At 39.7% G+C, this 24072-nt stretch overlaps 4 protein-coding genes across 17 annotated transcripts in view; 1 reads left to right on the top strand and 3 right to left on the bottom strand.

The window, feature by feature from the left end:
* Positions 1-24072, bottom strand: part of LOC126943908 (metallothionein-1E) — a 339166-nt gene that overhangs the window by 189119 nt on the left and 125975 nt on the right. The window lies entirely within an intron of this gene.
* The window catches only part of LOC126943900 (metallothionein-2), an 894508-nt gene that overhangs the window by 171644 nt on the left and 698792 nt on the right, over positions 1-24072 (bottom strand). The window lies entirely within an intron of this gene.
* The window catches only part of MT3 (metallothionein 3), an 892117-nt gene that overhangs the window by 150508 nt on the left and 717537 nt on the right, over positions 1-24072 (bottom strand). The gene's annotated exons all lie outside the window — the stretch shown is intronic.
* On the top strand, positions 59-23425 carry NUDT21 (nudix hydrolase 21). Its single transcript, XM_050773106.1, has 7 exons — positions 59-347; positions 4075-4275; positions 5376-5439; positions 12440-12529; positions 17376-17451; positions 17764-17878; positions 19783-23425. Exons 1-7 carry the CDS (start codon positions 232-234, stop codon positions 19802-19804), a joined length of 684 nt encoding a protein of 227 aa, XP_050629063.1. The 5' UTR covers positions 59-231; the 3' UTR covers positions 19805-23425.

Below are 24072 nucleotides of genomic sequence, written 5' to 3' on the forward strand. Positions count from 1 at the left end.
ATCCCACCAGCTATTGGCCCAATGGCGCTCGGTCTGGCAGGCCACCTCCTCTCTACTTCCTGCCGCCAGAGGCTCCGGGTTCACTTCCGGCGTGCCTACGCCTCTTCTTGCGCTCTCCTGTTAATGGCGGGCGGTGGCCGCTGAGGGGGTTGCAGATAACCGCTTCCCGCACCGGGAAAGTCTCCCCTGCCTCCCACTTTCTGCTCGCCGCCAGCGCCGGAGCTCGCCAGCATGTCTGTGGTACCGCCCAATCGCTCGCAGACCGGCTGGCCCCGGGGGGTCACTCAGTTCGGCAACAAGTACATCCAGCAGACCAAGCCCCTCACCCTGGAGCGCACCATCAATCTGTAAGTGCGGGGCGGCCTTGGCGGGCATTTCTCTCGTGAGCGCTCCTACAGACTCTCCCGCGCGTCCCCGGCTTTTCGGCGTGCTTCACGCCTCCGCACCTCCCAGCCTCCAACTCCCGCTGGCGGATGCGCGCCTTCCTCGCTCCCTCAGGCCCCTTTCTCATCCTCCTACCTCCGGGAGTTAAGAGTCCTTTTCTGTAAAGGAAGGCTTGTTCCCATCCTATGTATTCGGTCATAATGGAGAAAAACGGAGTTTGCTTTTAACTCATCCTTTCCCCACCTCTCCAGAGGTAACCAACTTCAAAATGTGTGTGTGTGTGTGTGTGTTTTATCCTTCCAGTGAAATGTTTATGCTTTGGCATCACGTATATGGTATTGCTTTGTGATTGTTGATGTGGTACGAATGGTATAACCTAGTATCATTTTTGCACATTTCACTCTGACAGTAAGCTTTCGAGATCCAGCTGTAATGCCTAGGTCTAGTTTTTTTCCTTTTAATTGCTACTTAAATATTTCGGTTTATGAATACAACACATGTTATTCATGTGCTCAGGGCTGTCTGCCCTGCCCCATGCCTTATGCCTTCGCGTCGTCTGATGATGTCTCAACGCCAGCATCCCAGGCACCCCAAGTAGGCCCCTCCTTGGGAGTAAGGATGCTGCTATGGTTGGGCTTTCAGACTGGAGGGAACCAGAATGTTTGTACCAGAAAACCCATTGTGGACTGTGTTTTATTTTCAACACCTTTCCGTTTCAACACTTGAAACCATTGCATTTCAAGGTCACTCTCAGCAGCAGACTCGCTGTAGCAGGTAATTGACGTTTGAGATGTCTGAAGAAATTGTCAGTAATGCTTTTTAAAATCGTGTCTGAGGATTTGTTTTCGAGGCAACGTGGTGCCTCTATTTTCCTGATGGAGGAAAGTGGCCAGTTTATGCCAGTCTGTGTACAAGTGCAAGGATTTGGTGGTATTGATGTTTTCGTAAGGCAGTTTAGGTGTTTCTCTTGTTTTATATTAAAATAAATGGACGTTCTCTCTCCGTCCCCCAACCAAAGTGATTTGAAGTTGAAAAGATGGTTAACATTGTTTTATTTTGTAAAATGTGTTGGCTTGGAAATTTAGATGATGGAAATGCTGGGTTTATAAAATCTGGAATTAGTCGATAGTTGTGTGTATAAAAGTCCTCAGGAGTGGCGGCTCAAGACTGTAATCCCAGCACCTTGGGAGGCCGAGGTGGGAGGATCACTTGAGGCCGGGAGTTGTAGACAAGTCTGGGCAACATAGGCTGTCTCTACAAAAATGTTTTTAAAAATTAAGAAAAAAATCCATCAAATGGTAAAGGCAAATGTTATCCTTTTTAAAAGTATGAAAGCACAGCTTCTGGGTTACTTTCAGTGGTGATTAGAGCTAAAACCCACAGTCTTTTCTTGTTTTGTCTTGATTACTGAATTAATTTGCACCAAGCCATTATGTAGAATTAACTTGGCAAAATAGTTAGCTTTCAGCAAGATTTTAATCTTCGCTCTATTAAAATTATGGGTTGATTTACAGTACATTTCTTCTCCTATATAAATATAAATATTCAGAAATAATCATTGTGTTGTGAACTTAAGTTCACCTGAGTTAATATTAAGTTGAAAACAAATGCGCTCTCCCCAGTATATTTTCTTTCAGGAAATATTGCATGAATGCCTACTTTGTGCCAGGCACTGTGCACAATACTGGATATACAGTGGTGAGGAAGTAAGGTGTAGCCCCTGCTTTATGAAGCTCACAGTATGATGAGAACAATATGTATGTCTGGGCTGGCACTCTGATTTCACAGGTGAAAATTCTGACATTTCATCTTGACATCTCTTTACTGATATATTGGAGCTGGCTCTTGCAACAGAGATGTGTAATGGCTATCCTTAATTCTTTCTAACTCAGGTTGTGAGAATTAAATGTTAATATATGTAAAGCGTTTGAAAAAATTGCCTGGCACATCGTGCTGTGTAGCATATCTGCTGCTGCTATGGATGATGGTGTTAGATTTAGCCTTGGGTCTACTGGGGACGTTCTTTAAATCTTTAAAGCATCCTTGAAATGGTATATTTTAATTATTTTATAGCTTTTTCATATGCCTAGAACTTGGCTTCTGAAATTAAAGTAATTTTTTTTTTTTTTTGAGACGGAGTCTAGCTCTGTTGCCCAGGCTGGAGTGCAGTGGCCGGATCTCAGCTCACTGCAAGCCCCGCCTCCCGGGTTCACGCCATTCTCCTGCCTCAGCCTCCCGAGTAGCTGGGAGTACAGGCGCCCGCCACCTCGCCCGGCTAATTTTTTTTTTTTGTATTTTAGTAGAGACGGGGTTTCACCGTGTTAGCCAGGATGGTCTCGATCTCCTGAACTCGTGATCCGCCCGTCTCGGCCTCCCAAAGTGCTGGGATTACAGGCTTGAGCCACCGCGCCCGGCCTTAAAGTAATTTTTAAAGTTTTGGCAACCTTGATTTTTTTCCCCTTTCAAGAATGGCTGAGTGCAGTAGATGCAATAATGTTGACTATTAATGTCAAGGGCTTTTGGTAGAATAGATACTATAGGTGGGCAAATGTGGCGTAAATTCTTACTCAAAGGCTTCTTGCTGTAAGGCTTTAATTAAGGGCGTACGACATATAAGTATGGAATTTTTAAGTATCTTTAAAGAAAAATTTGATCCTTATTAGGCAAGATGAAAACTGTCTTTAACAGTTTGAGCCATATTTTAAATTCTTGGTAAAGGGGTGGGTAGAAGATTCAGATGAGGAGAAGGAAACAATAAGGAGACTGAATAGAATAAATGCCCAAGGCTAGTAAGTAGGGTTAGAGGACAGAAAGAGAAAGTAGAAGAGTTGCTGTGAAAAGGAAAGGCTGTGGTGCAAGAAAAATCTGAGGATAGTTGACTGAGAGAAATAGAAAATAACTGGAGGGATGTTGATGAAAAGTGGTGGCTTAGTTTTAGAAAAAAGAGATTAGCCATTAGCACCCATAATTAAAACTTTCTGATTAGATTAGTAGTCAGAGGAATGCAGGGGGACATTAATTATTAGCCAAATTGGTCTTGTTGGAATAGCAGCCATGGTCTAAAACCAGAGGATTACTAATGTTCAGATAACCATTTCTCTAAGCATTTAAGGATAGTGTTATCTACACTTGAAAGTTAAAGTATGGAGGAGTAGCTTGATCTCATGGAAGCTCTGGCTTTTTTTTTTTTTTTTTTTTTTGAGACAGAGTCATGCTCTGTCGCCCAGGCTGGAGTGCAGTGGCGGGATCTCAGCTCACTGCAAGCTCCGCCTCCCGGGTTCACGCCATTCTCCTGTCTCAGCCTCCCAAGTAGCTGGGACTACAGGCGCCCGCCACTTCGCCCGGCTAGTTTTTTGTATTTTTTTTTTAGTAGAGACGGGGTTTCACCGTGTTAGCCAGGATGGTCTCGATCTCCTGACCTCGTGATCCGCCCGTCTCGGCCTCCCAAAGTGCTGGGATTACAGCCTTGAGCCACCGCGCCCGGCCGGAAGCTCTGGCTTTAAGAGTCCAGAGAACAAGATTCCAATCTCTACTGTCTCATTAACTTTAGTTATGTAACTGTACAAATCCTGTGTCTCTGAGTACAACATATGCACTTTTTTTTTGTACTGTGGTTTCTTTATGCTAATGTCTGTCATGGTAAATTATATTCTTCAGTTCTCATGTTAGATGTTTGTCTTTGGATCACAGGTACCCTCTTACCAATTATACTTTTGGTACAAAAGAGCCCCTCTATGAGAAGGACAGCTCTGTGGCAGCCAGATTTCAGCGCATGAGGGAAGAATTTGATAAAATTGGAATGAGGAGGACTGTAGAAGGGGTTCTGATTGTACATGAGCACCGGCTACCCCATGTGTTACTGCTACAGCTGGGAACAACTTTCTTCAAACTGTAAGTAGTGTTGGAAATTAACAGCAAGACAGTTTTTAGTAGGATTGCTGTTTATGCAGCTGTGGACTACAATTTTAGCCCTCGGTCATTTATTTCAACAAACACTGCTGTTAATGATGTCTTTAAAAAGAGAAAATCACGAGTAATTTTTCTCCATTGCGGTGCTCATTTATTTTCCTAACTAGTAATCTGCGTGTTTCTATATGTTGTCGATGTTAGTGATTGAGCTTGGTAGAAACCCTGTGGAATAGTTGAGTTCAAGATCAATGTCTAGATGTCATTGTAGCATCACCAAGAACAATTGGTATTTCTTTCTTGGTATGATTTGCATTTCCTATTCTTAAGATGACTTAGGTTTTTGTGGATAACAGTTTATTTTTTTGTCATTTAAGCTCCTGCATCTCTCAAACATTTGATCCACAACTATTTGACTAGATTATACCAAAAAGAAAGGTCTCCAATACTTAGATGGCGCTCTTGAAAAAGTGTCCCATTGTTTAGGCCTAAAGAACATGATCCATTCCTCTCTGGGCATTTCTAGACTCCATTATCATCAGATAGCTTCCAGAGATGAGATTGGGATGGACTGGTGGTTAGCAATTTTGTTTATGTTTGTGCTATGTTATGTATTCTGTTGGTTTAAAACTAGGGTTTATGTGATGGGTACATATGGACATAAAGTTGGAAAAAATGAACACTGTATACTCCAAAGGTGGGGAGCGGGAGGGAGAGGCGAGAGTTGAAATACTTCCTGTTAGATGTTATGTTCACTGTTTTGGTGATTGGTTCACTAGAAGCCTAAACCTTAGCATTACACAATATACCTATGTAATAAACTTGTACATGTACCCCTTAAATCGACAATAAAATAAAAATAAATATATACAAAGAGGAAAAAAACCTAGGGTTTGTATACTGTTAGTCTGGGGAATTGACATGAATTCAAGCATATTCTCCCCCTTCACTTTGATACTTGTTTTGATTGCCTTATTACACTGAAATATGTTACTTAGTGACTTGATAGACATAACATTTATTGTGTTCTTTGTTATCTCCAAATTGCATTAAGTTGAAAGCTGAAATTCTTAACTTTTATACAGACCTGGTGGTGAACTTAACCCAGGAGAAGATGAAGTTGAAGGACTAAAACGCTTAATGACAGAGGTATTTTTCTGTTTAACCTAACTTTGCATACCATCAACTTAATAGTTAATTTGGCTTTTAATGTCTTGTAAAAAGGATGTTTATTTTGGAATATTGAGTTTTCAATAAATACAACTTAAACCCCAGAATGTTAGTACAATGTTGATTTTTTTTACAAGTTGAACTTACACTTACTTCAATTTTTAAAATGTTAAACTGTGTCACAGCAATGATAAAAACTGACATTTAAGTATTACTGTGCTAGACACTGTTCTAAGTGCTTTACATGTGCTAATTCCTTTAATCACCACCACAACTCTAGGAAGCAGATATTATTAAGTTTAAATTACTTCTTGTTATATAGCTAGTGTGTTGTAGAGCTAGAGGTTTGAATGCAGGTAGTTTTGTTCAAGAGTAGGCCTCTATGGAATTTTGAAAAGAGAAAGACGCCTGTGTTTTCACTTTTTTCACATATTTTTTAGACTTTGCCCAAATTATTCTACTTTTAAAAAATCATTGTAATGCCTGCATGTAAAGACTTGGGGCCAAATGCATAGATACTGAGGATTTTGAGACTGTAAGTTGTTTTCAATGTTAGTTTTCTTCTTTAACATGCAGTTGCCGCCTGCCCCCTTTACAAAACTCATACATTCTCTGTGCAAAAAGCTTGGCAAACACAGAAAAGCAAAGGAGAAACAAAACTAAAGTCACCTGTAATTCTCCTACTTTTGACCTATTGGTTTGTCTTTCTAGTATTTCTAAAAATGTATTATAACTCTTAAACATTTACTGTGCTTGGACTTCCATTTATGTAATGTCTGGTACAAAGATATAAGTGCAGTAGGATTGAGGGAGTGCAAAATGAGAGACTCACAAAAGCAAAATTTTGGAAACTGGAAAACAGATGGGCAAATTATAACTAACTTGGCAGAAACCTTAGTCCAACAGACAGGCAGGCAGAATCCAACACTGCAGAGTACCAGAATGACTGAGGAACTGAAGGTGCTAGGTACTTATGAAAGTGGGGGCATGCATGGGCTGAAAACTGGACTGGTTCAAAGTATATATGAAGTATATTTATACAGGTTGAGTATTCCCTGTCTGAGAGCTTGGGACCAGAAGTGTTTAGCTACTATTTGATAGCACAATAGGGTGATTATAGTCAGTAATCACTTAATTGTAAATTTTAAAATAACTAAAAGAGTATAATTGGATTGTTTGTAACACAAAGGATAAATGCTTGAGGGGGTGGATACCCTGTTCTCCATGATGTGAATATTATGCATTGCATGCCTGTATCAAAACATCTTGTGTACCCCATACATATATACGTCTACTATATATGCAAAAAAATTAAAAAAAAAGTGATTAGGATTTGGGATTTTTTTTCAGGTTTTGGAATATTTGCATTATGCTTACCAGTTAAGCATCCCATATACAAAACTTGAAATGCTCCAATGGACATTTCCTTTTTTTTTTTTTTTTTTCTTGAGACGAAGTCTCTCTCTTGTCACCCAGGCTAGAGTGCAATGGTATAATCTCGGCTCACTGTAACATCCAACTCCCGGGTTTAAGCGATTCTCCTGCCTCACCCTCCCCAGTAGATGGAATTACAGGCACCTGCCACCATGCCTGGTTAATTTTTGTAGTTTTAGTGGAGACGGGGTTTCACCATGTTGGCCAGGCTGGTCTGGAACTCCTGACCTCAGGTGATCCGCCTTCCTTGGCCTTCCAAAGTGCTGGGATTACAGGCGTGCGCCACCGCACCCGGCCTGAGCATTTCCTTTGAACATCATTTCAGTGCTCAAAAAGTTTGAGATTTTGGAGTTTCAGATTGGGATGTTCAATCTGTGTATCTAGATTGTCTTCCCCACTCTGTAATTAGGCAAAGACTGGCTGATGATTGATTCTCTGTAGTAATTGAATCAGAGAACAGCTAGCAATGAAAAAAGTTTAGGGGATGGGGAAGAATAAGCAAGAGTTCCCATTCTCAATAGTCAGACTCTTGGACTTCTATTAGGCTGACAGGATGTTAACAATTGGGCTTATTTAAAAAAAATTTTTTTTGAGTCAGAGTTTTGCTCTTGTTGCCCAGGCTGGGGTGCAGTGGTGTGATATCCAGTGTGAGCAATGGTTGCTCACAGCAACCTCTGCCTCCTGGGTTCAAGCGATTCTCCTGCCTCAGCCTCCAGAGTAGCTGGGATTACAGGTGCCCACTGCCATGCCCAGCTAATTTTTGTATTTTTAGTAGAGATGGGGTTTCACCATGTTGGCCAGGCTGGTCTCAAACTCCTGACCTCAGGTGATCTGCCTGCTTTGGCCTCCCAAAGTGCTGGGATTATAGATGTGAGTCACCGTGCGCGGTCTAAGCTTATTTATTTTTTTTAGAGACAGGGTCTCACTCTGTTCCTCAGGCTAGAGGACGGTGGTGTGATCATAGCTCACTGTAACCACAAACTCCTGGGCTCAAGCAATCTTCCTGCCTCAGCATCCTGAGTAGCTAGGACTGCAGGTGTGTGCCACGATGCCTGGCTAATTAAAAAAAATTTTTTTATAGAGATCTTGCTATGTTGCCCAGGCTGGTCGCAAACTCCTGGCCTGAAGAAGTCCTCCCATCTCAGCCTACCAAAGCATTGGGATTACGTGCATGAGCCACCAGGCCCAGCCAACAATTAGATTTATATATCCCAGGCTGAGGGTTGGAAATCTTGTTTCTGGAAAAAGTGACCAGTCCAAGAAAAACTTCAGATACTGCCATTTTGGAGCTGTCTTAGTCTGTTTAATATTGCTATAACAGAATACCTGAGGCTGGGTAATTTATAAAGAAAAAGATTTATTTGGCTCACCAGTTGCGGTGGCAAGATTGGGTAGCTGGCGAGGGCTTCATGCTGCTTCCACTCATGGTAGAAAGCAAAATGGGAGTGGGCATGTGCAAAGAGATGATGACATGGCAAGGGAGGAAGCAAGAGTGAATCCGGGAAGCCACGCTCTTGAACAACCCAGTCTCCAGGGAACTAATCCATTCCTGATGGCAGAAGGGTATTAAAACTATTAATGAAGGATCCACCTCCATGACTTAAACACCTTCCACTAGGCCCTGCCTGCCAACACTGTCACATTGGGGATCAGATTTCAGCATGAGTTTGGGGGCAGGGAGACAACCCATATCCAAAACAAAGCAAGAATTTTCTATAGAAATAATGCAGTCCTGGACCGGGCACAGTGGCTTACATTTGTAATCCCAGCACTTTGGGAGGCCGAGGCGGGTGGATCACGAGGTCAGGAGTTAGAGACAGCCTGACCAACATGGTGAAACCCCGTCTCTACTGAAATAAAAAAAAAAATTAGCCAGGTGTGGTGGCGGGCGCCTGTAATCCCAGCTACTCAGGAGGCTGAGGCAGAAGAATCAGTTGAACCCAGGAGGTGGAGGTTGCAGTGAACCGAGATCGCGCCACTGCACGGCAGCCTGGGCAACAGAGCAAGACTTCGTCTACAAAAAAAAAAAAAGAAAAAAAAATCGTAGTCCTATCACTCATGCACACAGAGGTGACAATTAAGCCTCTTGTTGCTTCTACCTTGTGAGTACACAACCAAATATCACTAGGCTTTTGGAGAAAACTTCTTAACAAGAAAGAGATCAAAAGAAGCAAAAGGACCTTAACAGAAGCAGTAAATTCAACCATTGACAAAACTGTGATTAATATTCTTGGTTAAATAAGAGGAGATTTTGCATCTGTGAAACAGTGCTGTTAAAAAGGCATTTTAGCCAACAAAAACCTCATGGATATTTAAAAAAATGTTGGAAGAGATAAAAAATTCAGTAAAAAGTTAAGAGTTTCATTCTACCAGAAAATAGAATGAAAAGATGATAGAATGTAGGTAAGAAAAGATAAAATTAGTGGGTCATTCTAGAAGGACCAATATAAACTACAGATAAATAGAACAGAGTAAAGGAAGAATTAGTAAAGCATAATTGGAGAAAATTTCTCAAACCTCAAAGAGCATGAGTTTTTAGATTGAAAAGGCCTACTGGCCTTGCTTCTATAGTGAATGTTTAAAGATCCATGCAAAGGCATGTCATCATGAAATTTTAGATCCTACAAACAAATAAAAAGATCCTAAAAGCTTCCAAAGTGGGAGGTGGAGGATTGGTAAGTAGAGAGGTTAAATGCAAAACATCAAAATCAGAAATTGCATTAAACTACCCAGAAATAATTCTGGAAGCTAAAGGATGGTGGAGTGTTGTCTTTGTGATTTTGAGAGACTATGATCTCTGTCCAAGAATTTTCTAATCAAACTATAAATCAAATGTGTGGGTAAAAGTTATTTCTGGACATGCAGAGTTTCAAAAAATTTCATCTCTTGTACCATTTCTCAGGAAGCTACTAGAGGGTGTTCACCCCCAAACTGGAATAAAATAAGAAGATAGAGAATTAGAAATATTAAGATCTAACAACATAGGAGAGAGACCAAGAGAAACCCTAGGACTCCAGCTGGGAAGCAGGGTTGAGACTATCAAGTACAGATTACAGCAGGATGATAGAAAAACGTGTCTTAGGCTGGGTATGGTGGCTCATGCCTGCAATTTCAGCACTTAGGGAGGCCAAGATGGGCAGATCACTTGAGCCTAGGAGTTTGAGACCAGCCTTGGCAACATGGCGAAAAATTAGCCTGGTGCGGTGGCTTGCACCTGTAGTCCCAGCTACTCGGGAGGCTGGGGGACGGGAGGCTGAGGTGAGGGAAGCACTTGAGCCCATGAGGTGGAGGTTGCAGTGAGTGGAGATCACACCACTGCACTCCAGCGTGGGTGACAGAGTGAGATCTTGTCTTGAAAAAAACAAAAACATGTCTTAGAAAAGATGAAATTAATAGAATAATTGACAATTGATATTTGAATTGAGAAGAAATTTAAATTCTCATGGAGAATGTGGGAAACGAATTTAGTGATAGCAAAGGAAATGAAAGTTACTAACTAAAGAACAGGAAGATTGAACAAGTGAGGAGATATGGTTACTCTGTTGTGACTGATCTACCTGATCATACTAACTTAAATACTGAATGTTGACTTAACCAAATATTGATAATGGGAAGATGCTGGAAGAAAAAGTATAACTAGGTCATGTGATTTTAATATCTAAATTCTCATTCATAGTAGAGGGTTATAGGCTTTTAAAAAAGTTTTTAAAATGAAAATCTGGGCGCGGTGGCTCACGCCTGTAATCCCAGCACTTTGGGAGGCCGAGGTGGGTGGATCACGAGGTCAAGAGATCGAGACCATCCTGGCCAACATGGTGAAACCCCATTTCTACTAAAAATACAAAAAAGCCGGGTGTGGTGGCAGGTACCTGTGGTCCCAGCTACTCGGGAGGCTGAGGCAGGAGAGTCCCTTGGACCCGGGAGGCGGAGGTTGCAGTGAGCCGAGATTGCACCGAGCCGAGATTGCACCACTGCACTCCAGCCTGGGCAACAGAGCGAGACTCTGTCTCAGAAAAATAAAATGAAAATGAAAAATCAAGAAACCATCATAAAAGAATATTTTGGCTGGGCATGGTGGCTCACACCTGTAATCCCAGTGCTTTGTGGGGCTGAGGCCAGAAGATTGCTTGAGGCCAGGAGTTATAGTGAGCCATGATTGCGTCACTGCGCTCCAGCCTGAGTGACAGAGCAAGACCCTATCTCTTAGAAAAATGTGGTTTTGAGGCCCGGCACAGTGGCTCATGCCTGTAAGCCCAGCACTCTGGGAGACTGAGGCGGGCGGATCATCTGAGGTCAGGTGTTTGAGACCAGCCTGAACAACAGGGTGAAACCCCGTCTCTACTAAAAAGACAAAAAATTAGCTGGGCATGGTAGTGTGTGCCTGTAATCCCAGCTACTCACGAGGCTGAGTTAGGAGAATCACTTGAACCTGGGCAGCGGAGGTTGCAGTGAGCCTGGATTGTGCCATTGCACTACAGCCTGGGCAACGAGCAAAACTCTGTCTCAAAAAAAAAAAAAAAAAAAAAGTTTTGAAAAATATGACTTTACATTGAAGAAACCTGATAAACAGTACCTCAGCCAGGTGATCGAGGTTGGCATTAGTGATAAGCTACATTGATGCAGCGTGTACCCTTGATATGATGGTGATGAGAATGGCCCTTTTACCTCTGTATTTTTCTTCCCAAAAGCTCATAACCTCAGTTAATTGAGGGATGTTTTACAAAATACTTGACCAGTGTTCCTCAAAACTATCAAGATCATCAAAAACAAGGAAAATATGAAAAGCTGTCACAATATAGAGGAACCTTGGAAGAAATGAAGATTAAGTGTAATATGGTATCTTAGATGGGATCCTGGGACTGAAAAATGAAAAAGGACATTAGGTTAAAGATTACGGATATCTGAATAATATATGGACTTCAATTAATAACCTTGTCTTGGTATTGGTTGATTAGTTTGACAAATGTGCCTTACTAATGTGAGATGTTAACAATAGGGGAAACTGGGTGTGGGGTATATGGGAAGTCTCTGCTAAAGTTTTGCAAGTTTTCTGTAAATCTAAAACTACCCTAAAATAAACCGTTTATTTAAGACCAAGAAGAATGCTTTAAAAATAGAAGCAAACAGGGGAAAAACAACCAAGAGTTGAAAGTTATAGCCAGTGGGAATGGGTGAAGCAGGACAGAGAACTGCAGTTTCTCACCATGAACATTGTGGAACTGTTTTTGGCCACTTAAAATATGTAGAGTATGACTTTGATTAAAATAAGTTTAATGTTCTGCTATACAAATTAATAAAAATGAAAGTTGAATTTTGAACACAGTTTTTATGTTAATACTAGCTTGCCAATTTTGAACTAATATTATATGTCTTGGGCAGAGTGACATCTATAATAACAGATTATAGAGATGAAATCTATATGGAAGGCATATTATCCCTTTGTCTCTATTAGGAGCACTGCTAAGAATTTTCTTTTCACTGAAGAAGGGGATTCGTGAGTACATATATTTAGTTGTTCACTGGCTGTCTTATTTCTTTTTGACAGATACTGGGTCGTCAGGATGGAGTTTTGCAAGACTGGGTCATTGACGACTGCATTGGTAACTGGTGGAGACCAAATTTTGAACCTCCTCAGGTTAGTGTTCAGTTATATTTGCTAGGCATTTTGGAAGCAGAAAGCTCGTTTAATTCTAGCCACTTTAAAAAAGATTAAAGTAGAATTTGACTTGAAATTTTCTTTTCTTCCCTCCTTAATTTAAATTACAAAATTAAGCCAAGCACTTCTTATTTTAAAGGAAAATGTAAAACAAATACAAGGCTGGGCAAGGTGGCTTATGCCTGTAATCCCAGCACTTTGGGAGGCCAAGGTGGGTGGATCACCTGTTGAGCTCAGGAGTTTGAGACCAGCCTGGCCAACATGGCGAAACCCCATCTCTACTAAAAAAATATAAAAATGAGCCGGGTTTGGTGGTACAAACCTGTAATCCCAGCTACTCAGGAGGCTGAGGCAGGAGAATTGCTTGAACCTGGGAGGCAGAAGTTGCAGTGAACCGAGATTGTGTCGCTGCACTCCAGCCTGGACAACAGAGCGAGACTCCTTCTCAAAATAAATAAATAAATAGAACAAATACAAAAGAAGAGAGAATGGTAAAAGTGAATGACTTGCGCTACCCGTTATCTGCCTTTAACAGTTAGCACATCACAGCCCCTTGTTCCACCACACCATTCTCCTGCCCTTATCTTGGATTATTTTGAAGCGTATCCTAGCTATTCATTTCAATTGTAAATATTTCATTGTGAATCATAAAAGATAAGTATCTCTTTAAAAACAACCGTAGTTCTGTCATTATCATACTAAAACAATTCCATATTATTGTCAAATATATAGTCACTGTTCACATATCCTGATTATTTCAATTTTCTTTTTATAATTTGTTTGGATTAGGATAGTCTCGAAAGTCTCTTTTACACAGTTGGCACCTTTTTTTCCCTTGTATTTTATTTGTTAATGAAAATAGGCTAATGTTTCCATTCTGATTGCATTCCCCTGTTGTTGTTGAATATGTAGTTATTTCCCCTGTGTATCATGCAAATTGATAGTTAGATTGAGAAATTGTATTCAGGCTCAGTTAATTTGGGGAGGGGTAACAAGGCTTGTCATAGGTGGTATATTATCTATTGCCACATAACAAATTACCTCAAAATTTAGCAGCCTTTCGGCCTCTGGGAGTTGCTTAGGGTGGTTCTGGCTTAGGCTCTCTCATGAAGTTACAGTCAAGTTGTCAGTTGGGACTGCATCATAAGGCAGAACTGGGGTTAAAGTATCTGATCTCAAGCTTACACTTGTGTGTTAGCAGACTTCTCGGTTTCATCTGGGCTGTTAGACTAAAGCTTTGCTTCAGGTGTTGCTGGCTGTTGTCTCAAGGTCTCCCTCAGTTCCTTGCCATGAGAACATCTCTAAAAGGACAACTCTCAGGCAGCTGGCTTCCCCCAGGCTGTGTGTTCCAAGAGATAGTGAGAGACAGAGTGCTAGAGGAGTGCCCAAGTAGGAACCCTTAGTCTGTGATAACCTAATCTTGGCAGTGGCATACCATCACTTCTGCAGTATGTTGTTGGTCACACAAGCCAACCCTGGTACACTGTAGGAGGGACTGCACAAAGCAGTGAATACCAGGAAACAGGAGTCATTGGGGGTCATCTTAAGGCAGTCTACCGCAAGTGGTATAGTGTACTTCCATCAGGAATTTAAAAATATTTGGTTGTCTCTTTTTAAAATGTTAGCAGCTCATTGATGATCATTTCCTGGTCTATGAATTCATAAGGGTTGTGATCCTCATGTAAAAAGAAACTTATGTACTACTGAAGTATGTGGTTTGTGTAGAAAAAAAAATATATGCTGCTTTTCCTTTACTTAACATTTTTCAGAAGAATGATTTAATTCCTTACCATCATCTAAAGACTTGACTTTATTCAAAAGAGAGGATAAGACCAAGACTTGGGTACAGGCAATTTGAGAGGTGATTCCAGGAAGCAGCAGAATACAGGGAGAGTGAGACCAGAAGCAGCAGAAGTAAGACAGGGCATGTTACTGATCTTTTTACACCTGTGGGCAACTGGGTTTGTTCTGTTAAGGACTGGGAACCATGTGGAATGTACCTCGTAATTGTCAGAAAGATAGATGGCTAGGGACTCCTATCCCCCATGGGATAATGAACTCCCTTGCACTTCCATGTTGAGTCTGATTGCTTGTTGAGACAGTGGCAGCAAACAGGGAACTCTCTGATACCTTTCAAACACAGCTGCCCTGAAATCGGAGGTAGTGTAATGGGGGCACACACACACACACACACAAACATGTTTCATTGACCTTCAAAGTGTCAGTATGACCTTTTGGATTTAAATAATTTGAAATATTTTAATCCATGATAATGAGTGATAATGTTACTGATGCTCAAATATTCCTATTTTTGCTAATGGTGGAACTTCTTAAAGTTGAATCCTGAATTCTTTAGGCAAATTAAAAAGCCCTATGACTTTATAGCTCCTTTACATGACAAGATGTTTCAGGTCAAGCGCTGCACAAAATATCAACCAAGCAAAAGACTGTTCTTTTCTTTTGCTTCTGACTCCCTTGTATGGCAGAGGGACAGGAAGATAGGAGCTGTGGAAGCTGATGCTGGTGTTCACTAAGAATTGCCAGGAACACATCTTGGCTTTAAGGAAGAACAATTTCATATGGAAACAGTGAAGTTACTTGTTCAAAGATACATAGTACAATTATTCTAAACTTTTTTCGGCTTTCTGAACATCCCTTGATCTAATTGAAAAATCCTTAGTAGTGACCCCAGTCATTTTCCAGATAACTTTTCTGAATATCCTCACTCATCTCCCCTACCACTGTCCTAGGACAGTTCCCTTCATTCACTAAAGCCTAGAGTTTGCCCTGGTGGTATTCAATATAAGGTAAGTGTATTGATTTATTTAGGAAGCCTAGAGTGTTAGTTAGGTGTCAGTGGAAAAGGAGCCTATCATCTCCCTATCTCAGTCTTTTTGTATAAACTACAGTCGACTTAAACATTAAGACCAGAGAAGAAAGGCTTAAAAAAATAGGAACACGTAGCCTTGACAGCAGAGGAAATTTGGGGAAATGCTACTCATTTTGTTTGGTCATGGTTTGGGAACTTTTGTTGTATGCGATCCACAGATCTCTTAGCTTGTGCTGTTCAAGCCACTTCTCACTTCTCTGCGACTGTTATTGTATCTGGTTTTCATGACAGTTTAAGGAACCTCCAAAGCCTGGGACAATTGCCTCAATTCATTGTACCCTAGGGATGGCTCTAGTATATAATTATTCTAACTGGAATACTGGTTAGGTGCCAATGAGTAACATAGTGGAAAATAACATAGGCTTTTATAATTAGATAAGAGTTGAATAGATACAGTTAAATCTTGGCTTCACAACTTGGCTGAGTAATCTTGGGAAAGATACTTAGCCTCTCTTAGCATGCGTTTCTATGTAAATTGAGGATGATGCTAATACCTCCTTTTGGCAGCTTCTGCTTTTATCTCACTTTCCCCTTTTATCTGTTTTCAGCAATTTTAAATTCCCCCGCTCAAATACAACTCCAACAGCAAAAGTAGATTTCTCAGTGTATTGTGGATTTATACAAGAATTGTATAACCCTTAGACTTTTTTTTTTTTGTTCTCTGTGTCAGAATTTTTCCTTCCCGGGTAGCAACTTCCCTCTCTGATTCTCTTCATCCCTTTAAATTCTCTAAATTTCATCGAGTAAAATGGCTTTGGCTTTGCCCATCTGGCAAAACTTCATTTAGACTGCTCTTCTGGTATTCCTGAAACATGCACCCTGGGATACGGGGAGGTTTGAGGTTGGGGCTGGGAGGAGGAGCAAGAAGCATCTTGTCAAATGCCTCACAGGCTATATTTGAATTTTTAATGTAGTAAACAGGTCTACATCAGGATTCTAGACTATTTAACGTACTGATACACACATATATATGTATATATGATGATGGTTATTTTTTTTTTTTTGAGACAGAGTCTTGCTCTGTTGCCCAGGCTGGAGTGCAGTGGCACAGTCTCAGCTCACTGCAAACTCTGCCTTCTGGGTTCATGCCATTCTCCTGCCTTAACCTCACGAGTAGCTGGGACTACAGGTACCCGCCACCATGCCTGGCTAATTTTTTGTATTTTTAGTAGAGACGGGGTTTCACCGTGTTAGCCAGGATGGTCTCGATCTCCTGACCTCATGATCTGCCTGCCTTGGCCTCTCAAAGTGCTAGGATTATAGACGTGAACCACAGTGCCCAGCCTATATATATATTTAAAAAAAAAAACAAAACAAAACAGCTTTTAGGCCAGGCATGATGGCTCACACCTGTAATCCCAGCACTTGGGGAGGCCGAGGCAGGCGGATCACCTGAGGTTGGGAGTTCAAGACCAGCCTGGAGAAACCCTGCCTCTACTAATAATACAAAATTAGCTGGGCATGGTGGCGCATGCATGTAATCTCAGCTACTCAGGAGGCTGAGGCAGGAGAATCACTTGAACCCGGCAGGCGGAGGTTACAGTGAGCCGAGATTGCGCCATTGCACTCCATCCTGGGCAACGAGAGCGAAACTCTGTCTCAAAAACAAAACAAAACAAAACAAAACCCAAAAAACAAACAAACAAAAGCCTTTATTAAAGATACTAATTAAATCAGACTTCATTATGTTGTAAGTATCTGAAGCTATAAATCCTGTGACTACATATTTTATCTTGAATGGTTGACTGGTTTACTGCTTGTTATTTTATATGCATTAAAGCATTTATTTACTAGTGTATCTGTTAGATAAGTCCTGGTAAAGAGAACAGAAAGTAGTATGCCTCTCCCAACAGTTTATACTACACTGGGGAGTAAGCATGTAAAGAAATGAAGCCATGGAATACATGTTAAAGTTGTATTCATTTGTAATTTCAGTATCCATATATTCCTGCACATATTACAAAGCCTAAGGAACATAAGAAGTTGTTTCTGGTTCAGCTTCAAGAAAAAGGTAAGTTATTTTGTTTTCGAAGGTAACCATCTAAAAACTTCTGTACAGTAATTTCAAGGATACCTCTATTTGTGTTTTTCGCAAAGTTCCTTGAATTTGGGGTTTATTGTAAAACTAAAAATACACACCATGCTTTTAGTTTAAAATCTGTGACTAGGAAATGTACCTTAAAAGACATAACCAAAATGTGTTAATGAGATTATCTTTTTTCTTAAACTTTTTGTTAAATGTAAAATTGGTAATTAATTTAAAAATGAAATGGAAGCAGTGATTATATAAGAACTTATAATAATGAATTCTGTTTTATTTTAGCCTTGTTTGCAGTCCCTAAAAATTACAAGCTGGTAGCTGCACCATTGTTTGAATTGTATGACAATGCACCAGGATATGGACCCATCATTTCTAGTCTCCCTCAGCTGTTGAGCAGGTACAGAAAGTTGAACATTTTTTGGTTCATCCATATTAACTGTAAAATTTAAAATATTCTGAGCCACTTGAGAAGGTATGGTTCATGAATTTTGGTCTTTAAGGAAACTAAGAAAGTAGTCTCCTAGGTCATGTGCAAGCCATAGATGAATTGTGACTTAATACCATTCCCAGACTATTAAGTTTCGGCATGACATTCTGGTATTTGTGCAAATGCTCTTCCCTAATTCTGATATTCTCAAGAGTTAAGGTTGATGTCTTTATTCAAAGAAGAGATGGTTAAATAGTCAACAGTGTGTAAACATGAGTGGAGTTGTCTGTATAAAAATGTGGCAAATTGGCTGGATGCAGTGGCTCATGCCTGTAATCCCAGCACTTTGGGAGGCTGAGGTGGGTGTGTCACCAGGTTGGGAGCTCAAGACCAGCTTGGCCAAGATGGTGAAACCTCATCTCTACTAAAAATACAAAAATTAGCCAGGCGTGGTGGCCGGCGCCTGTAATCCCAGCTACTCAGGCTGAGGCAGAGAATTGCTTGAACCCAGGAGGCAGAGGTTGCAGTGAACCGAGATCGCGCTACTACACTCCAGCCTGAGTGACAGAGCGAGACTCCATCTAAAAAAAAAAAAGGTGGCAAATTGAATATCTTGGTGTAATATATTCTCTTTCCTTTTTTGAAACTTACTATATTTTGGCCCACATTGAGGCTTGTGGGATTAGGTCCTGAACTTTTACATGGGGTTTGAATCTTTAGGCAGTTAGAGTGATAAGAAATGCAGTTTTTTATTTTTTTTATTTTTTTATTTTTTGAGACAGAGTCTCACTCTGTTGCCCAGGCTGGAGTGCAGTGGCATGATCTCAGCTCACTGCAAGCTCCGCCTCCTGGGTTCACGCTATTCTCCTGCCTCAGCCTCTCGAGTAACTGAGACTACAGGCGCCGCCACCACGCCAGGCTAATTTTGTTTTTGTATTTTAGTAGAGACGGGGTTTCACCTTGTTAGCCAGGATGATCTTGATCTCCTGACCTCGTGATCTGCCCGTCTCAGCCTCCCAAAGTGCTGGGACTACAGGCGTGAGCCACCGCGCCCGACCGAAATGCAGTTTTTTAAAAACTGACTTGTACTGGTTGAGGTCTCTATTAGAGCCAGCCATCGATAGGAATTGCAGAATAATATGGTGGTTATGAATGTAGATTCTGCAGTCAGTGTTTGGATTTGAATCACAGTCTCAATACTTGCTGGCAATGTGACCTTGGAACAAACTATTTTACCTATTTGACTGTTTCTTCATCTGTAAATGGGGATAGTAGTCTCTACTTCAGAGGATTGTGAGGACCAAGTGAAATAATGCATATAAAATGCTTACAACAGTGTCAGTAATCTGGTACATACTTAATAAATGTTAGTGAAATTGGCCTTTTGTGAAAGCTTATTGAGTATGAAATTGCTCTTTCTACTTCGTCACTAATCAAACTTTATCTTTTGTCACTCCACTTGGGCCTCCTGCTAGATTACAAGTTGAAATGCATATGGGGGAAAAAGAGTCATATTATTTATTCAAACAGCTACTTGCCAAGTGCAGTATCTGTGCTGAGTAGTCAGAGTATAAGGACATGTAGAAACTTTTCCAGCATTAAGGAACTTATTAGTGGATAATTAATCAAATTTATAGTCTTAATTTTTTTATTATAAGTATTCAGCAACAGTGTTTTTAATGCATAAGATGTGACCAGTGGGAGAAAATTGGTGTAGAAAATGCCAAACGTGGTAAAAAGGCATTTGAAGGGGAAAAAAAGAAAATGCCAGACATGTTAAGAGAGGGTAGAAACATCCAGATAAATTTCTTTATCTTACGTGGAAAGTAGTATGTACTGTCTTTAATAAAGGTATTGTTCTTTTTAAAATTCAGGTTCAATTTTATATACAACTGAATTCCTGCGCAGTGGAGAAGTAAAAGAAGCCGCTTGTCTCTGTGAGCACAGCTATATACAGTGTAGAATAAATGTGGTAGAAAAGTTTTTTTGGTTTTATCTCTTTTGCGATCCCTAAATTGCCACCTACTTTCTTTTGTTTGAATAGTAAAATTAATATGAAGAACTAGATAGTGGTGTAAACAAATGTGATAATGTTTATTTACTTTTGGTTCTACTCATACTTTTTGTACAACATTAAAGAAAATTGACTTCTTTTTTTATTTTAATTTCTCATTAAACTTCTAAAATTCTTGTAGGTAAGGATCATTTTTCCCTCCACCTTAGGATGGTGAATGTTACAACACAATGACAGGTTTAGGTCAGTCAAGTTTATTGAACCCTTGCTTTGATACCATTCTTGGGCACATACTCCAAGACTGTATTATATTTTTATGATGAAGAGCTTCCATTACTTTTGAAAACTGTATGTGTCTGATTGAGTCCAAGGTGCAACTCCTAAATGAATTGTGTTGCAGAGAACTCCCAATATAATTCACTGGCCAGTACATTTTATAACCATCCAGGCCTTGGTTTGCAAGCAACAGACCTTAAACGTACAGGAAACTATTAAAATTGGCTTGATCAGCAATCATAGGAATTGGTATAAGAAGAGACTCATTTAGAGCTCAGTTTTCTTCACATAATGGGGATATTAATTATTTGTGCTGTTGCAAAATTATGTGTCTTATTCTTAAAGCCATGGTAAAAATAGTGATCTGTGAAGGAAATTTCTAAAATTGGACGTATTAGGTTTTGAACTCTGAGATTGCACAAATATTCAATTAACTTGAAGTTATATACATAGAGAAGAAAATTTGGTTTTAGCAAATGACGGAGCCTTCGAAAATATTTTTGGAATAATGTGAATCAACCAAAAACTGGGGGTAAGGCAGAGGACAGATTTTGTCAGGTTAAGAGAAAAATACAAAATTTTAAAATCTTTAAAAAGTACTGATAAATTCAGATCAAATTTGAGGGAATAAAAAATATTAGAGCAAAGGAGTTTGCTGGTTGTGTCGTTATTTAATGATCAAAGTGTAGTGTGTATGCCTTATTATAGACTTGACTGTAGGCTTAATGTAAAAAGGAATCTTGCCAGATGTAGCTACTTAAGGAAAAAAGGGTTTTTAATAGGAATGAACTTTTGATTAGTATGGTACCAGTCACAGGGCTATTTTCCTGAATATTGGGTGATGACAAAGGTATATGATACTTGAGAAAATCAGGCCAAGTGTAGCTGAGCAATTATATTAATAAACACTCAAGTGTTTTTAGTTGGGGTCATGTCAAACCCTCACATGGTAGTTAAGTAGTGAGTAACTGTGCGTGTCCTTAGTGGTAGGTGAGTACCAGTCCCCATGACCAAAAATGCCCCCTGATTTCCTTTGAAAAAGCCACTAGTTCTGTGAATTGTCCTTTTCCCTCCTGCCCCTAACAGTCCTACCCCTCTAGCCTACATTAGCATATTTCTCATGTATTTTGCTGGTAAGCTCATCCATTAGCTGCATCCTTCAGCTATTCCTTTAGATCAGGGAGCAAGACCTTTAGATTGGAGGAAGTGGATATGAAGATGGATTGATTCAGCTCACCTTCCATGATTGCTTCTGAGGGAAAAGCTACAGTGGCCACATTTCAGATGTTCACTTTTGCAGTTTGGGGAGGATAGAGAGAGGTAGACTTTTTGTTGTGTGTTTTATAAAGTGCTCTCAGTAAGGAGTGTTTGAGTTGAAGAGTCATCTGATTTGAGGCCACTCATGTTCTTTGTAACTTTGACAAATTCTTCACTTCCCACTTCTTCACTTCTTCCCAATATACAGTAAGTACATGAGCCAGTCATCCATACACTAAGGCCTAGTTGAGAAAAGCCTTTGATTCAGGATGGCTGGGTTACTAACCTTGGAATGTAAGAGATCTGGTTTTGAATGTAAAATTCGTAACACATAAACGGAAGTCTTAAAAACTTTTTGCTCTGGTCAGTTACAGGTGGATCCCAATAATTTGTTTTTGGTTTTCTGATGGAAATAATAGAACTAGGGGAAATCAAATCTGGTTGGTAGATGTCTACAGTATTAGAAGAGGGTATAAGTGCACTGTTTAACACTAAGTTCTTTTGATACGTAAGTTCTAATACTTCCAGAAACTGTGCATTCCAGATCTACATACTAAATGCTGAATCATTTTGAAATGGGCTCTTGATTAATAGACCCATATTTTTTAGTGGCTCCTATGTTGTACATTTGTCTAAAATGAAAGCTCTCATTTGCGTTCTAAAACTACAATATATGTCATCTTATTTTCCCTGAGTAATCCAAGTATAGTGCAGATTCTATATAAAACTACTAAATGACACTGGAATATGTTGAATAGATTGGGGGAAAAAACTATAAAGTTTTACACAATTGTTTGTAGTTACCTTTAGGATGGACTTACCCCTTTGGAGAAGAGTGAAATTTGTTTTTTCGCCATGTGATGGAAGACCATTGTGATTTTTTAAAAAAGTATATAATACTTAAAATGGCATAATAATTCTGCACTTGAATTTGTACTGTTAACAGCACATTTGGAAGAATTTTAAACTTTTTATTGTCTTATAACTAGCATTCACTTATTATTTTGGATATTTAAGGGTTCCATTAAGTTAACATTGTATTTGGACGAAGTGTAACCAAATTAGCCAGTCTGTTTTCTTCCATGTTTAATTAGAAGTGAGAGGTAGAAGTACTTCAAATTCAACAGGCCAGCAAGCAATCGGCTTAAAATTCCCTTCCTTAAATGTTGTGCTCTTATGCTCTCGGCTTTTTAATGACTTTATTTTTACAGTACTTGTTCAGTCACTTGAGATGAAATGCTTGGGGTAGCTTTTCCATCCTCAAACTTAATGTTTTTACTGTAGTTCATAGTGTTTGGAACAGTATGTGCCAATCACTGAGACTGCTTCAGAGTTTGCAATTTTGTAAGTTTCATTGCCAAAGAAGGCTTAGTGGTTGTTGACTGTAGTATAAGTCAACTTTCTGTAGCATAAGATTTGATTTTCCCATACTTACCCCACTTGTTATACATCATTGACTATTTGGGTTAAACTGGACTCATTTCAAGCAGTTTGCTTTTGTTGTTCAAATCGTGATGAGAAACTTAATACTGTAATTTGATTTGAGCCATAAAACACATTTTAATATTAGCTTGTATTATATTTATTAAGCTTGTTTTTGTGGGGAAAAACTTACTAAAACCTAGGTAAGTCTAGATTGGGCCAGTTTAGGTGTATTTTGTATTTTAGTAATGGATCATATCGTAAAAATAGAGATAAATTGGGAAGATACATTGATTATGCTGTTCTGTTGATGGAAAGGTCATGTATTTAGAAATTTAAACTTTTGGTTATTGTGTTTATATCATAGTATACAAGCATCATTTATAGTTTGGCTTTGAGAACTTTTCTGGTATTACGTTTATGGAAAATGTATAAAAGAAACAAGTTTTGGTTATATTTTTATATTTGTAAAGTAAAAGTTTGGTTAAAGTGATCACTGTTCTTTTTTTATTTTATTGTCATTTCAATAAAAAATATTTGGAAGAGAATGACTCTGTGATTGTTTTGGGTATGTGTGGCTGCTGACCCTACTGTGCTAGTAGAAATCTTGCATGGTCCTTCATTGTGAGCGGCCGAGGGCCTTTAGGTAAGAGACAGCTTAGCATAATAGCAAGGGCCTGATGGCCGGGTCATTGATGTTGCCCTCGCCTTGTGCCCCACACACTCCCACCCATCCCATTATGTGTTAGCAGTGTTTTTAGCAGACTTAGTTTCCTGTGGTGTGAAAGGGTCACTAGATTTGGAACATGAAGGCCAGAAGTTAGAAGTTGCGTTGTTAACTGTGTGTAGTCCATATCATTGGGGACTGAGGCCGTTTCGTCATCTGCAAAGAGAGGGTTGACTCCTTTAGTTATTTTCTCAAACTTGCCTGGAATTCTTAATGTTCTATGACACACACTATGCCTGCTGCATATGTAATACTGTGTAATTCAATGTCATGTTAAATAGAAAGTTTACCCAAAATATGGGAATATATGTGTGTCTGATAAAACTATAGCCTTTTCAGCCTTTATATCTGAACAGAAGTTTGAATGAAACCTGATAGAAAGTAATTGAAAGGTTTTTCTGAAAACTTTACTACTTGTGTATTTTATAGCAGGCACCAGAGGTCTATGAAAAATAAATATGAGGCCGG

The sequence above is a fragment of the Macaca thibetana genome, chromosome 20, assembly GCF_024542745.1.
Source record: "Macaca thibetana thibetana isolate TM-01 chromosome 20, ASM2454274v1, whole genome shotgun sequence".
Classification (NCBI taxonomy): Eukaryota; Metazoa; Chordata; class Mammalia; order Primates; family Cercopithecidae; genus Macaca; species Macaca thibetana.